Genomic DNA, 15452 nt, shown 5'->3' with positions numbered 1-15452 from the left:
AAGAGCCGTACAAAAGGGAAACTACATTATTTCTATTCTATTGTCATGATTTGATAAAGTGAGCAATGGTAATGCAATTTTCAGACCAAAGTGGCGGCAGAGCTGCCGCAGCGCCATCTAGCGGCTGTTGTCAAAAAAGCACCAGAGTTTCATCTCTTTGCTTCTAGACTCTTTGCCTCGACCACCGGCGGTTAATTCAACGTGGATTACTGTCAACAATCACCAGAAAAGACTAAAGTGTGTCCGTCTGTCCGTCTCCTCACCTCGCTGTGCGTCTCAGCCATCTCTTTAACAAACTGAGTCTCCAGAGTTTCAGACAGCAGAGAGAACAACGTGTTGGGCAGATCCTCTTTGTCCTTCTTGTACTTCGTCTAAGAGAACAACACAACACAACACACACATAAAAGATAGAAATATATTTCATATTGTTAGAAAACGACGGCGTATTAGGGCCATTGTAGGTTAAAATAAAGACACTACGGAGCTGTAAGGGAGGGGTAATATTCAGAGAAAACATCATGGATATTCTCTGAGATTAAAGTGGTACATTTATGGGAAAAAAACTCACACATTTAGGAGAGAAAAAATTTAATATATTCTGAGATTAAAGGTCCCATATTATAAAAAAGTGAGATTCTCATGTTTTTTTTTTTATTATAGAGCAGGCTTAAGTCTTATATAAATACTGTGAAAGTATCGAAACACTCAATCCACAGGGAAATACACACAGCCCGTATTCACAAACTCTGCATTTGAAATAAGCTGTCAGGATTTCTGTCCATTTGTGATGTCACGAATACACAATATTTAGACCCTTGACATCATTTTTAACGTAAACATTCTAAATGTGTCCCAGTTTATTCCTGGTTGCAGTGTATGTGAATGTCATCAGCTGACAGGAAGTAAACATGGACCCAAGCTGTTGCCTAGCAACGCAATTCTGTTGCAATTCCGTCAAAATGCGCTAAAACGGAGCGTTTCAGACAGAGGGTAAATACAGGTATATTCAGGCTGACAGTATGAGGAAAATAAAGGTTTTCTTGAACATTACAGCATGGAAACATGTTCTAGTAGAAACATAAAATACAAGTATGAACCTGAAAATGAGCACGATATGGGACCTTTAAAGTAGTACATTTACTGGAAAAAACTCAAATATTTAGGAGAAAGAAAACATGAATATTCTGAGATTAAAGTGGTAAATTTCCGGGAAAATAATTCACAAATTTAGGAGATTATCTGAGATTATAAAATCATAAATTTGCGCGAAAAAAAAAATCACAAATTCTCTGAGATTAACGTCACACATTTATGAGGATGTCATAACACTATAGGCACGACGACATTTAGACAGCGGCTCACGTTACCACGGTTTTTTAACGGAGAGGCGTCTGTGATGTGATCTGTGGTCGACTAACATCATTAAATCTTCCACTTGTTCCTGTTTGTACCGCTGAGTAATGATAAAACTTTCTACCAAGAAGTCATTTTAGTTTCAGGGCTACTTTTTAAGTAAAATTAAGAAGGTCTTGTGACCCCCCCGTGAAGCTTTTGGCGACCCTTAGTGGGTGTCGGGACCCCAGGTTGGGAACCAGTGCAGTAACTCTGTAATGAGGCGTTCAGGGTCCTCACCTCACTCTGCATCTCTGACATCTGCTTGGCGAACTGGGTCTCTGCCGTCTCGGGGAGGAGCGAGTACAAGTTCTTCCCGATCTCCTTCTTCCCGTCTTCTTTATACCTGACCTGAGGAACAGCACACAGAGCTCAGACACCCGGCGGACGGAGAGACTCACCTGTGTGCTGCTCACCACTCACCTCGCTGTAGAGGCCGCTCAGCTCTTTAGCCAGCTGTGTCTCGGAGGTTTCAGGTAGCAGGTGGTACAGAGAGCCGCTCACCTCCTTCCTACCGTCCTGCTTATACTTCACCTGCACAAAGATGGCAGAACAGAGGGATAACTGACAGATTAAAGGGACAGCAGGGAGATCAAAAGCTCCGTATATGAGCTGTGGGCTCGCTGCATTCTTCAGTTGGCCGTTGACATCAGAAAAGCCACTGAAGACCAGCTGATAGCTTTTTTTGTATTTGTATTTATTCCTGCAGAATTAAATGTCATAGATTCTGTCCATCCTGAGTGCAGTGTGATTCTGTCCATCCTGAGTGCGGTGTGATTCGTGGGTGCAACATGTACAGTACACACCTGACTCTGCAGCTGTGAAGCCTCTTTAGCGTGCAGAGTGTCCAGAGTCTCTGGCAGCTTCGAGTACAGAGAGCTGGAGGCGTCTCTCCTCCCTGCTTCTTTATATTTGCTCTAGGAAATAACACACAAAGGGAACATCAGATGCAAACACTCAGACTGCGGGTTTTAAACTTTCGTTGCATCAGGTTGTCCAAAATAAAATAACAGCATACCCGTGCCTTCTGAAGTCATTCAGATTCAGCAGCTACTAACTTTGATCACGATATCATACTGCAGTTATTAAACAAACTAATATCTCGCCGTACCTCACTTTGTAGTTCAGAAACAGATTTTGCAAACTGGATCTCGTTGGTGTCTTGGAGCTGCGAGTACACGCTGACGGTCTGGCTCTTCTTCCCACTCTCCTTATACTTGTTCTAGAGACAACGACACATGTTCAGATTCTACTAGTACTGTCATGGTTTGGTTGCAGTAGGTTCAAGTGTTGCATTCAAGTTGGTTTACTTTGTTTTTTTAACCAATATCTACAAAATAGTTAATCCAAATTAATCACACATTTTGTATCTGTTCTAAATGAACCTTAAAGGGAGATTTGTCAAGTATTTAATCCTCTTATCAACATGGGAGAGGACAAATATGCTGCTTTATGCAAATGTATGTATATATTTATTATTGTAAATCAATTAACAACAGAAAACAATGACAGATATTGATCAGAAACCCTCACAGGTACTGCATTTAGCATAAAACAATATGCTCAAATCATAACATGGCAAACTGCAGCCAAATAAATGTGTGATTAATTTGCGATTAAATATTTTAATCGATTGATAGCCATAATAAAAACTATTTAAATTGGAATTTGTCTATAACTTTCATATTGCCATACTTGAGAACCATTTAATTAAACTAGCCAGCAGAATATAAAGTTATTAAAATGAGCTCCACCTTTAACAGCTGCAACATTAAACACATATATAACACAATATAATATACATTACTCTGCATAATGAGCACTTTTACTGTTGGTACTTTAAGTATAGTATTTCTGCACTACTGTATTACTACTTTTATTTAAGTAAAAGATCTGAGTCTGATGTCGTCTGTGTGTGTTTATCACGTGTTCTCTTCATCACATGTTCAAATCAGACTAGAAGTCATTCCTCAGAATCAGTCGGATGTCTCGTAATAAGATAAAGTATGGTGTGAAACCGAGAGAACAACGACAGAATCAAAGAGTAAACGATGAAGAGGAGAAGCAGAAATGTTGCGTGAGCCGTACGTCACTCTGTATCTCCGTCATCTCTCGGGCGAACTGCGTCTCCGAGGTCTCAGGAAGCTGAGAGTACAGCGACGACGTCATCTCCTTCCTCCCCTCATCTTTGTACTTTTTCTGTCAGAAAAAAACAAAGAAGAATCAAAGTGAGCGTAGAAAAACCGCTGAATGAGTTTCATCTCCAGTCAAAATGAATGAACGTTTGGTTTTCATGCAAAGTCCCTGCTCTGCAGAAGAGATAGAAGAAGGAAGAGAGAGACACTCACTTCACTCTGGAGTTCAGTCGCTTCCTTGGCGTGTTTGGTGTCCAGAGTTTCGGGCAGTTTGGAGTACAGAGAGGACGCCGTCTGCTGCTTCCCAGCCTGCTTGTACTTCACCTGACACACACACACACACACACACACACACACACACGCACACACGCAGTCAGTCTAACCGTGCACTATCTCCTTTTGACCACCGTTATCAGACCGGCATCCTATTGGTTGCTGTTGTATCAACCATTCTGTGACATCATCAGCTGGATCTATCAGCTGTCGACCAATGGGATTACAGCTTCACGCCCTGTTTGACCCTACACAGTCTGAATATGGGACAATATCTATATTATATATAATATATTAGTGGTGGGAATCACCAGAGACCCTATGATACAATATTATCACGATACTTAAGTCATGATACGATTTATTTATGCAGTATCTAATAAGATACAGTTTTCTCTCTGTTTTCATTCACATATCTGGAGGTCAGAGGTCAAGGGACCTCTTTGAAAATAGCCATGCCAGTTTTTCCTCGCCACAATTTAGCGTAAGTTTGGAGCGTCATTTAGCGTTCTTTATTTATCAATCTTTGTATTATTTCCCTTATTTATCTAATGTTTTATTACTTTTTTTGTACTTCTATTTATTTATCTAGTTTTAATATTATTATTTCTTTACATTTATGTATTTATTTTTGTATTTATTTTATATTTATTTTTAAATGTATGTATTTATTTTATATTTATTTTTAAATATATGTATTTATTTATGTATTTATTCATTTATTTCAGCATGATTTTTCCTTTTTATTTCACCCCTATTATACATTTAAAAATTAATTTAAAAAAAATAAAATAATAATAAATAAATAAATAAATAAAAGGGAAAATTTAACCGAAGATTAAATAAATAAGGGAATTAATACAAACATATATAAATATAGAAGCAAATTAAAACAGAAATATCAAATTATGTCACATTTTATCAATTTTAATATTATTTTTGCTACATTTATTTATTTATCTATCTATTTATCTATTTATCTATTTATCTATTTATCTATTTATCTATTTATTTATTTATTTTTTATCTTGGCAGGTTCTCCGTAGGATACCAACATGAGAGGTCTTAAATAAAAGTTCTGGAGAGTTGTTTTTTTTAGACAACAACACCTATTCATCATCCAATTACGTGCTTCTGCCGTCATCAGACGTCTTCATTGAAGACATGACGACAACATTATATCCTGTTATATTATATCAAAGCTCTGAAATGGTCCTTTAAGATGAATATAGATTCAGTAAAGGGGATCAATAAGATGGGATCAGGTCTCTGGACCTCCTCACCTCGCTGTGCGTCTCAGCCATCTCTTTAACAAACTGAGTCTCCAGAGTTTCAGGCAGCAGAGAGAACAACGTGTTGGGCAGATCCTCTTTGTCCTTCTTGTACTTCGTCTAAACACATAACAGATGTATACTGTAGAAGAGATAATAATAAATGTAAACAGAGGAGAATACGGCACTTTAAAGAAACCGGTCACACCTCGCTCTGGATCTCTGACATGTGTTTGGCGAAATGCGTCTCTGCCGTCTCGGGGAGGAGGTGGTAGAGTGACGAGGACGCTTCCTTCTTACGTCCCTCCTTATATTTCACCTGCATCACAAAACAAACACACAGAAAACACTCAGTTCTACACGAGGAAGGAGAGCAAACAACAGATGGAAACAGGTTTTGCTCTTAGCTACAACATTGTTTTTTATTCTGAAGTTGTGTGACTCCACTTCCTGAAGCATTCTATTGACTTTATATTTCTAGACCAGGGGTCAGCAGCCTGCGGCTCCGGAGCCACATGAGGCTCTTTGGTTCCTCTCCAGCGGCTCCCGGTGGATTTATAAAAAATATGGTGGAAATGAATAACTGCTTCTTTGTTTACATTTTAATTTTTATTTATCATTGTTGTAGGTCTATGGTACGACGGTACGACGGTACGACGGTACGACGGAGTATTAGGACCACATTGAGGGAAAAAAATTAATCTGAGATTTAGAGAATAAAGTCATAATATTATAAGAATAAAGTCATAGGTTTACGAGAAAAAAAGTCGTAGAATTATGACAATAAAGTCATAATATTAGTATATATATATATATATATATATATATAGTAGTATAGAAGTAGTAATATTACGTGATATTTTCTTTTCTTCTCGTAAAGTTATGACTTTTTTCTCGTAATATTCTGACTTTCTTTCGCGTAAAGATATGACTTTTTCATGTAATATTACATCGTTTTTCTCGTATAGTTATGACTTTATTCTGATAATATTCCGACTTTTTTTCTCGTAAAGTTATGACTTTATTCACGTAATATTACAATTTTATTCTCGTAATATTCTGACTTTATTGTGTAAATCTCAGATGTTTTTTCCCTCAATGTGGCCTTAATACTCCGTAGTACATTGTCTCTTTGGCCCTCACTGCATTAGACTTATATACTATATACTTAGACTATAAACTGTGTTACCTTCATCACATGTTTAGCGGCTCCAGACAGATGTATATATATATATATTTTTTGCCTAAAATGGCTCTTTCGATAGTAAAAGTTTCTGACCCCTGGACTAGGAGGAGTTGTTTTTATGAATTATTCCAGAGTGATAAAAGTCGAATGCTTCTGATGGGGGTTAGAGGAACTGTTCAGCGCTCACTGACGCCTCCAGTCAGTAACGTATGGAGGCTCGACCGGCTCGGCACGGACTCACAGACACGGGAAAGCTTTATAACATCAGAAAAATCTGAAATGTTGAGTGTGCATTAAGTGAAAACTCCTGAGCTCTCCCGATGTTTGAACTTCGCATGACAGATTTCTCTGTGTATTTCTGATAATTAAAAAGTTTTCCGGGGCTTTAATGCTGCGAACAGCGTTTATTATCTTATTCTGTATCTGCTTCACTATAATTCAGGACTGCATCTCAAGTAGTTTTTAATTCTTTAAAACCTCCAGCCACGGCATGTTTCTCACTCATTAGTGCCGTTGTGTTCAAGGACAGCGAGTTAAAACCAGTTTTACGGTTTAGAGAGGGTTTGCGCAGCAGGTGTTGCAGAGTGAATCTGCTTTATCTCATTGTTAATGGCAGAAACATATCGAAGAAGGAGGCCACTCGTGCCGATCCGGACCAGAGTCTGGATGAACACACGGCTGCTGCTGCTGCAGGAGTACCTGGCTCTGGAGCTCCGTCACCTCTTTGGCCAACTCGGTCTGGAGGGTTTGAGGAAGGGTGGAGAACAGACAGGACGACTTCGGCATGTCCTCCTTGTACTTCACCTGCAGGGACGACAGGGTTAGTGTGAGTCCAGCTCTGACTGATAGGTAACTGTGTGATGTGAAAATATGACGTGGGAATGCAGAAAATTCGCACTTGAATTTTCCGCATTGACAACTTTGCACACCAAGCACGCAGAATAATTTATAAAATCTGAATCTGTGGGTTCTTATGAATGTTTGCAGACCGCTGCAGAACATTTGTTCGGCGGAGAGACGGACCTCGACTATAGCAGATTTCGGTAGTGTCTAGACAGGAACCCGCAAGCTGGGGAAACGAGATGGTTAAGGTTAGGCGGTTAGGTCGTCGGGCGGCGAGTCTTGCAACAGTTTTGGCAAATCTCAGATCAGATTTCGTAGCTTGACTGTGATCAGGTCTCAGCTTTATGATTAATGTTCAGATGAAGTTCGGGCACGCAGTGTAGAGGGTTATATTACGTGATATAAGTGTAGGTGTGTGATCGGTACCTGGCTCTGGATCTGGGAGGCCTGCTTGGCGTGTTGAGTGTCCAGAGTTTCAGCCATCACAGAGTACAGACAGCTGCCGGCCTCTTGCCTCCCTGACTTCTTATACTTCGTCTGAAAAACAAAAAACAAAAATAGAGTTTTTTACGTCACTTCTTTAAGTTTGAGTTCCCATTCAGGCATGAATGTTGTCATCCACCCTGCTGTCCTCTCACCTCGCTCTGCAGCGCAGACACAGTCTTAGCGAACTGAATCTCGGCGGTTTGAGGCAGCTGAGAGTAGAAGCTCTGAGAGAGGCTCCTCATCCCGTCCTCTTTGTACTTGTTCTACAATCAGACACACAGAAAACATTTGACAATCAGTAATAAACAACAGATTAACAGCTTGAGAAGTCATAATAGATTCATTCATTCATAACTGAACACAGGGGCTGTCCTGCTTGTCTCCCAACTGCAAAAAGCTGCTTGTTCAGTGTGTCCCGTCACTGCGAGGTCGTATTTGTTGCTCTTACTTGGCTCTGCATGTCGGTGAGCTCTCGGGCGAACTGGGTCTCCAGAGTGTCGGGCAGCTGGTGGTAAACTGGACACGACAACTCCTTCTTCCCGGCCTCTTTATACAAAACCTACAGCACACAGAGGGGACGAGACGTGGACGCTCACTGAGGAGGACGAATGAGACATTCAAAACATCATACAACAACTGCTAAAACATGCAAAAAACCTGTGCAACATGTTTTAGCTCCTCCGCTATAAATGAAGTATACATTTGCATCCTTGATTGCTCCAACATGGGAGAGGAATTATTATTTGTTTTTGTTATGTACACTATGCATACCCGTACCTGACTCTGCAGCTGGGAGGCCTCTTTAGCGTGCTGTGTCTCCAGAGTTTCAGGTAGCTGGTGGTACAGAGACGATGACGTCTGCTTCTTACTGGCCTCTTTGTATTTAGCCTGGAAGACACAGTGAGGACTCCCATGTGAAACCAACAATGTGTAGTTGTCTTTGGGTTCACAGATATTTTAACCCATAACACAATGTGTTTCCCTAAATCTAAGTGTTTTTTTATTGCCTAAACTTAAAGAAGTTGTAGTTTTATTTCCTAAACCTAAAGAAGTTGTAGTTTTATTGCCTAAACTTAAAGAAGTTGTTATTTTATTGCCTAAACCTAAATAAGTTGTATTGTTGTTGCCTAAACCTAAAGAAGTTGTAGTTTTGTTGTCTAAACCTAAATAAGTTGTATTGTTGTTGCCTAAACCTAAAGAAGTTGTAGTTTTGTTGCCTAAACTTAAAGAAGTTGTTATTTTATTGCCTAAACCTAAAGAAGTTGTATTGTTGTTGCCTAAACCTAAAGAAGTTGTAGTTTTGTTGTCTAAACCTAAAGAAGTTGTAGTTTTGTTGCCTAAACCTAAAGAAGTTGTAGTTTTATTGTCTAAACCTGAAGAAGTTGTTTTATTGTCAAAACCTAAAGAAGTTGTAGTTTTGTTGTCTAAACCTAAAGAAGTTGTTTTATTGTCAAAACGTAAAGAAGTTGTAGTTTTGTTGCCTAAACCTAAAGAAGTTGTAGTTTTGTTGCCTAAACTTAAAGTTGTTATTTTATTGCCTAAACCTAAAGAAGTTGTATTGTTGTTGCCTAAACCTAAAGAAGTTGTAGTAGTGTCGTCTAAACCTAAAGAAGTTGTAGTTTTGTTGCCTAAACCTAAAGAAGTTGTAGTTTTATTGTCTAAACCTAAAGAAGTTGTAGTTTTGTTGTTTAAACCTAAAGAAGTTGTTTTATTGTCAAAACGTAAAGAAGTTGTAGTTTTGTTGCCTTAACCTAAAGAAGTTGTAGTTTTGTTGCCTAAACCTAAAGAAGTTGTAGTTTTGTTGCCTTAACCTAAAGAAGTTGTAGTTTTGTTGCCTAAACTTAAAGAAGTTGTTATTTTATTGCCTAAACCTAAAGAAGTTGTATTGTTGTTGCCTAAACCTAAAGAAGTTGTAGTAGTGTTGTCTAAACCTAAAGAAGTTGTAGTTTTGTTGCCTAAACCTAAAGAAGTTGTAGTTTTATTGTCTTAACCTAAAGAAGTTGTAGTTTTGTTGTCTAAACCTAAAGAAGTTGTAGTTTTGTTGTCTAAACCTAAAGAAGTTGTAGTTTTGTTGCCTTAACCTAAAGAAGTTGTAGTTTTGTTGTCTAAACCTAAAGAAGTTGTAGTTTTGTTGTCTAAACCTAAAGAAGTTGTAGTTTTGTTGCCTAAAGCTAACATAGTCTTTTTGTTTGTGTTAAAACGTGACGTTTTATTCAGTTTTACATGTTAGAACATGTTGTTTTTAAGTTTCACTTTCACAACATAATAGGTGTAGTAGGCCCCTATTGACCCACATCTATGGTGCTTATAGCGACTGATAATGCCTATTTAATGGTCTTGAATCAGGTGGAGTGCTTGGCCTCTGGTATTGCTGACATCAAAACACTCCCTGAGGTCCTCAGAGATACACCCGCCAAGTTTGAAGTTGATTGGCTGAACGGTGGTCGAGAAACTCGAAGGACAAACAGACAAACAGAGACTCCTTCCATCTCTGAAGACTATCATTGACACTTGTTTAGTAGATCTGAGTAACTACAGACTTTATCCTGTGTGAATGTGTCAGGAGTAGATTCCTAAATCATACGAAGTCTGCAGGTGATTCTAAGTAACATTGAATATTCAGTCCACAGCCTGAACCCACCTCACTCTGCATGTCCGTCAGCTCTTTAGCATGCTGGATGGGGATGGTGTCCGGCAGCAGAGAGTACAGGTTGATGCTCATCTCCTTCTTACCGTCTTCTTTGTACTTGACCTTGTGATGAAAAGAAGAAATAGAGCCGGAAGGATGAGAACAAACTGCTCAATCATTCACTCAGAGATGAAATGGTCCAGCCAAGAGAAATACAAAGAGACTACATCTTTGAGTAGTAGATATATGAACACTATATTCATTCATTACTAAATAAAACTTTGAATTATGGAGATAACATTTCATCCTGATGGATGAACAACTAGACAAGAGTCGTACCTCACTGAGCATCTCCGTCTGCTGCCTGGCGAACTGGGTGTCGTTGGTTTCTGGCATCAGGTGGAACAGGCTGGAGGCGTCTTTCTTTAGACTCTGCTTGTACTTCAGCTGGAGCGCACGTGATCAAAACACATACACTTTATCTGGATCAGTTCAATCAATAAATGTATTGAAGGGTTAGCTTCATAGGTATCCCTAACCCTCTTTTAAGTAACCATATTTACACACTTCATGAGTCTTGTATGGATTGAATATATATCAGATAATGTACAAGCAGCCGAAAAGCTTTGGAGACGGATTGAAATCCACCACCGACAGTGAGTCCTGAAGACATCTGGACAGATGTTGGCTGTGTACCTGACTCTGCAGCTGTGAGGCCTCTTTAGCGTGCTGTGTGTCCAGAGTCTCAGGTAGAGTCGAGTACAGGGAGCTCGTCACTCCTTTCTTTCCTGCTTCTTTGTACTTCATCTAAAAACACAAACACTAAATTAACTTCAAACTGATTTCAAACCTTCATCAACTTTGGTCAAATCTACCATCATCATCATCAATAAGAACTTTTTTAACGAGGTCATCGGGACTCCAAATGTGCGCAGACCTGTTGCCTCCGAGCCTCTGAATTTCTGTCTTTAACTTGATCAACTGAAGTTACTTTTGTACGACAGTGTATTATACTAGGGCCATTGTGGTTAAAAAGATGAATCAATATGGAGCTGGAGAGAAGGGTAATATTCAAAGAAAAAAGAATCAGCTCAACCTCATCACATCACAGACGCCGGCGGGAAACAGGGAATGCCACTTAGATATTCTCTGAGAGGAAAATTGTAAATTTATGAGGAAAAAAACCTTGGATATTTTCTGAGAGTAAAGTCCTAAATTTCTGTGAAAGAACTCATAAATTTACGAAGAAAAAACACTTAGATAATCTCCGAGATTAAAATCGTAAATTTAAGAGAAAAAAAATCATAAATTTATGAGGAAAGAAACTTTGGATATTCTCTGGAATTAACGTGGTAAATTTACAAGAAAAATGTGGATATTCTCTGAGATTAACGTCACAAAATAATGAGAAAAATACTCACAAATTTACAAGAAAAAAAACATGGATAATCTCTGAGAGTAAAGTTGTAAATTTACATAAAAAAACGTGGATATCCACTGATATAAAAGTCTTAAAACTTCTGAGAAAAAAAGGATATTCTCCGAGATTAAAGTCGTTAATTTCCGAGAAAAGAAATCACAAATTTCCGAGGAAAAAAACGTGGATATTCACTGAGATTAAAGTGCTTAATTTCCAAGAAAAGAAACTGTATATTCTCTGAGTTTAACATCGTAAATACAGAAGAAAAAAAACTCACTAATTTACAAGAATAAAACCGTGGATATTCTCTGAGATTAACGTCGCAAATTAATGAGAAAAATACTCACAAATTTACAAGAAAAAAAACATGGATAATCTCTGAAGGTAAAGCGGTACATTTATATGAAAAAACTTTGATATTCACTGATATAAAAGTCTTAAAATTTCTGAGAAAAAAGGATATTCTCCGAGATTAAAGTCGTAAATTTACGAGAAAAAAAGGGACATCATCAAGCATGAGAATAAAATGTATGTTTTGGTAAAATGTGTTAATATTTGACTAAACTCTTCCTCTCTGTCGATACATCATACATGTACCTGCTGCTTTTTAGTGCTACACTACAACAAAATACTCCAGCAGGACTTCATGAAGTACTTCTCTCTCCTCTCACCTCGCTCTGCAGCTCAGAGACGGTCTTAGCGAACTGAGTCTCGGCTGTTTCTGGTAGCTGAGAGTAGAAACTCTGAGGGAGGTTCCTCTTCCCGTCCTCCTTGTACTTGTTCTGGAAAAGATGGAAACAAAAGAGACGAGTTTGATTTATAAGCAGTAGTGGTGGGAATCACCAGAGATACGTAAGTCACGATCTTACTGCAATTTTAAACATTTTGAGATAGGGTTTTTGTCCAAAAAAAAGTTCGAAAATTGTCAAAAAAATATCCGAAAAAAATTGTCAAAAAAAATGTCAGGAAAAAAAGTCCATAAATGTTCGAAAAAAAAATTCGGAAAAATGTCCGAAAAAAAGTCTGAAAATTCTAAAAAAAAAAAAAAAATTAGAAAGAAATCAGAAAAATGTCAGAAACAAAGAGAGAAGAAAAGTTTGATACTGGTATCATACAAAACTAGAAAACTTGATGAATCCATCGGTACCAACCATGTCATACTAGCTGGTCATGAAGGAGGATAAATAACGCTCCAAACTGTCACGTCAATTTTCAAAGGGGTCCCTTGACCTCTGACCTCCAGATGTGTGAATGTAAATGGGTTCTATGGGTACCCACGAGTCTCCCCTTTACAGACATGCCCACTTTATGATCATCACATGCAGTTTGGGGCAAGTCATAGTGAAGTCAGCACACTGACACACTGACAGCTGTTGTTGCCTGTTGGGCTGCAGTTTGCCATGTTATGATGTGAGCATATTGTTTTATGCTAAATGCAGTACCTGTGAGGGTTTCTGGATCAATATCTGTCATTGATCTGTGTTGTTCATTGATTTACAATAATAAATATATACATACATTTGCATAAAGCAGCATATTTGTCCACTCCCATGTTGATAAGAGCATGTCAACATCTGTTTTATCTAATATGATACAGTTTTCATTCACACATCTGGAGGTCAGAGGTCAAGTGATCCTTTCGAAAATGCCAGGTTTTCCTCACCAAAATTTTGCGTAACTTTGGAGCGTTATTCCCGATAAGCCAAAGGATTCTTTAGGTTGTAGGGGAGAAGAAGCTACAGCAGCAGCTCTTTGTAGACCCCCCCCCCCCTAAAAACTGGTACAGACCTGGTATCCCATACTCCCCTGGCTGCAGATCAGAAACTGTTAATGACTCTTCTCTAATGCACTTTAGGAACAGACTGAGAGACATCCCCCTTTTGATCCTGTTTCTGATGCTAATCCGGCCTCCGATGAGTGTCTGAGGTATAAAAACATCAGAGAGCATCGGATAATGGGCTAGTGATTATTTATAACTAATCAAACAGCATTCTTACTGCAGCGCTCTCAGTTGAAGCACAACCAGGATCCCTCCTGCACGCCGGAAAGACCTCATGTTTATTCAAAATGTTTGATTCCTCACATTGATATAACTTCTGTTTACTGGCTCTTTAAAGAAAAACCATCAGTTTTTGTGACCGGATCTCACACGACAAGTACAATAATAGTTGAAAAGACGTTTATAACGTACTTGTTGTTGAATATATAAAGGGGGGGAAACCTTGAATATGTATTTATTTACCTGGCTCTGCATGTCCGTCATCTCTCTGGCGAAGCTGGTCTCTGAGGTGTCGGGCAGCGTGGAGTAGAGGGAGCTGGACATCTCCTTCTTCATGCTCTCTTTGTATTTGATCTGAGGGAAATACACCAGCGTCAACAAGCGGAGGAGGATGGAAGTGTTGCGTGTCGGTGGTACGATCAGACCTAAACACCTCCTCAGGAATCAGTCTTTCTTCCCTCCTCACCTCACTGAGCAGCTGTGCAGCGTCTTTAGCGTGCTGCGTCTCCATGGTGTGAGGCAGGAGCGCGTACAGACTCGTCTTCACCTCCTTCTTACCCGCCTCCTTGTACTTGGTCTGCACACATATCAATGCAAATATACTGAACTTCATAAACTAACCAACAAGACGACCTTTAAGTATATTAAGTTACAGCGTTTAGTCGCTGGTATAAACTCAATCATGTTTTAAAGTGCGTCCCCGTACCTCGCTCTGCAGTTCAGACAGCTGTTTGGCCAGCTGTGTCTCTGTGGTCTCTGGGAGCTGATGGTACAAACTGCTCTGATTCTTCTGCTTCACACCTTCTTTATACTTCACCTGAGATGAGACAGTGCAACATCACAATTCATTCATTTGTTTTACAACCCTGCACCCCCCTCAGGTTACTCCTGAATGGATTTAAAAGAAAACTAAACGATGAAACAAGTTATTCAGATATCTTCATGTTCAGGGCAGTGGACTTCAGGACGGGTTTATAAAGCAGTTCTTTTGAGACTATAAGACCCACAGGAAAATGTGTCACATCATGACAAAGGGAAACAAGTACGAAGGTGTATTAGTGTCTTTTTATAAAATAATTACGGAGCCGGGGAGGCGGGGATGATTCACAGAAAAAACTATTCTCTGAGATTAAAGTGGTACATTTACAAGATATAAATTTGTGATTTATTTCTCATGAATTTACCACTTTAGTGTCAGAGTATATCCAAGTATTTTTACCTTAAAAAATAATGAGTTTTTTTTGTAAATTTACAATTTTACATTCAGAGAATTTTCAAGTTTTTTTTCTCGTAAATCTTGGACTTTAATCTCAGAGAATATCAAAGTTTTTTTGTCGTGAATTTACGATTTCAATCTCAGAGAACAAGTTTTTTCTTGTACATTTGTGACTTTAGTCTCAGAGAATATCTAAGTATTTTTCCTCATATATTTTTGAGTATTTTCTCGTAAATTTATGACTTTAATTTCAGAGAATATACAAGATTTCTTTTCTTGTAAATTTGTGAGATTTTTCTTGTAAATTTGTGACTTAAATCTCAGAGAATATCCAAGTATTTTTACCTTAAAAAAATATTTTTTTTTTCTCGTAAATTTACGACTTTAATCTCAGAGAATATCCAAGGATTCTTTCTCGTAATTTTGAGTTTTTTGTTGTTAATTTACGAGTACAATCTCCAAGAATATCAAAGTTTTTCTTTTGTAAATGTGCGACTTAAATTTCTCGCAAATTTACGTTTTACGTTTTTTCTCAGTGCATTACTCCCCCTACCCCGGCTCCATAATTTATTTATTTTATTAACCTAAGATGACCCTAATAC

At 38.5% G+C, this 15452-nt stretch overlaps 1 protein-coding gene and 1 long non-coding RNA gene across 10 annotated transcripts in view; one reads left to right on the top strand and one right to left on the bottom strand.

Moving 5' to 3' along the window:
• LOC141759839 (uncharacterized) overlaps positions 1-15452 on the bottom strand; it is a 53626-nt gene that overhangs the window by 25369 nt on the left and 12805 nt on the right. For 5 of the 8 annotated variants that reach the window (XM_074622260.1, XM_074622259.1, XM_074622262.1 and 2 more), the window contains 21 exons: positions 14341-14451; positions 14101-14211; positions 13878-13988; positions 12307-12417; positions 10912-11022; positions 10555-10662; positions 10228-10338; positions 8364-8474; positions 8035-8145; positions 7739-7849; positions 7527-7637; positions 6957-7061; positions 5280-5390; positions 5084-5191; positions 3741-3851; positions 3481-3591; positions 2504-2614; positions 2199-2309; positions 1816-1926; positions 1633-1743; positions 264-371 (listed from right to left, as the gene is read on the bottom strand). In XM_074622260.1, the coding sequence (XP_074478361.1) occupies positions 264-371; positions 1633-1743; positions 1816-1926; positions 2199-2309; positions 2504-2614; positions 3481-3591; positions 3741-3851; positions 5084-5191; positions 5280-5390; positions 6957-7061; positions 7527-7637; positions 7739-7849; positions 8035-8145; positions 8364-8474; positions 10228-10338; positions 10555-10662; positions 10912-11022; positions 12307-12417; positions 13878-13988; positions 14101-14211; positions 14341-14451 (2316 nt within the window). The remainder of the gene's footprint in view (positions 1-263; positions 372-1632; positions 1744-1815; positions 1927-2198; positions 2310-2503; positions 2615-3480; positions 3592-3740; positions 3852-5083; positions 5192-5279; positions 5391-6956; positions 7062-7526; positions 7638-7738; positions 7850-8034; positions 8146-8363; positions 8475-10227; positions 10339-10554; positions 10663-10911; positions 11023-12306; positions 12418-13877; positions 13989-14100; positions 14212-14340; positions 14452-15452) is intronic. The other 3 variants (XM_074622266.1, XM_074622265.1, XM_074622267.1) reach the window with 3 other exon arrangements.
• Positions 8509-9755, top strand: LOC141759873 (uncharacterized). 2 transcript variants are annotated; one of them, XR_012592214.1, is made up of 3 exons: positions 8509-9168; positions 9377-9495; positions 9527-9755. It is a non-coding gene; the product is annotated as an uncharacterized LOC141759873 (long non-coding RNA). The 2 variants fall into 2 exon arrangements; XR_012592213.1 differs by having other exon boundaries at positions 8509-8877; positions 9110-9168; positions 9377-9754.

This window comes from Sebastes fasciatus, chromosome 21 (genome assembly GCF_043250625.1).
Source record: "Sebastes fasciatus isolate fSebFas1 chromosome 21, fSebFas1.pri, whole genome shotgun sequence".
NCBI lineage: Eukaryota > Metazoa > Chordata > Actinopteri > Perciformes > Sebastidae > Sebastes > Sebastes fasciatus.
The sequence above is the reverse complement of the archived record's forward strand: the minus strand, read 5'-3'. Positions and strand labels throughout refer to the sequence as shown.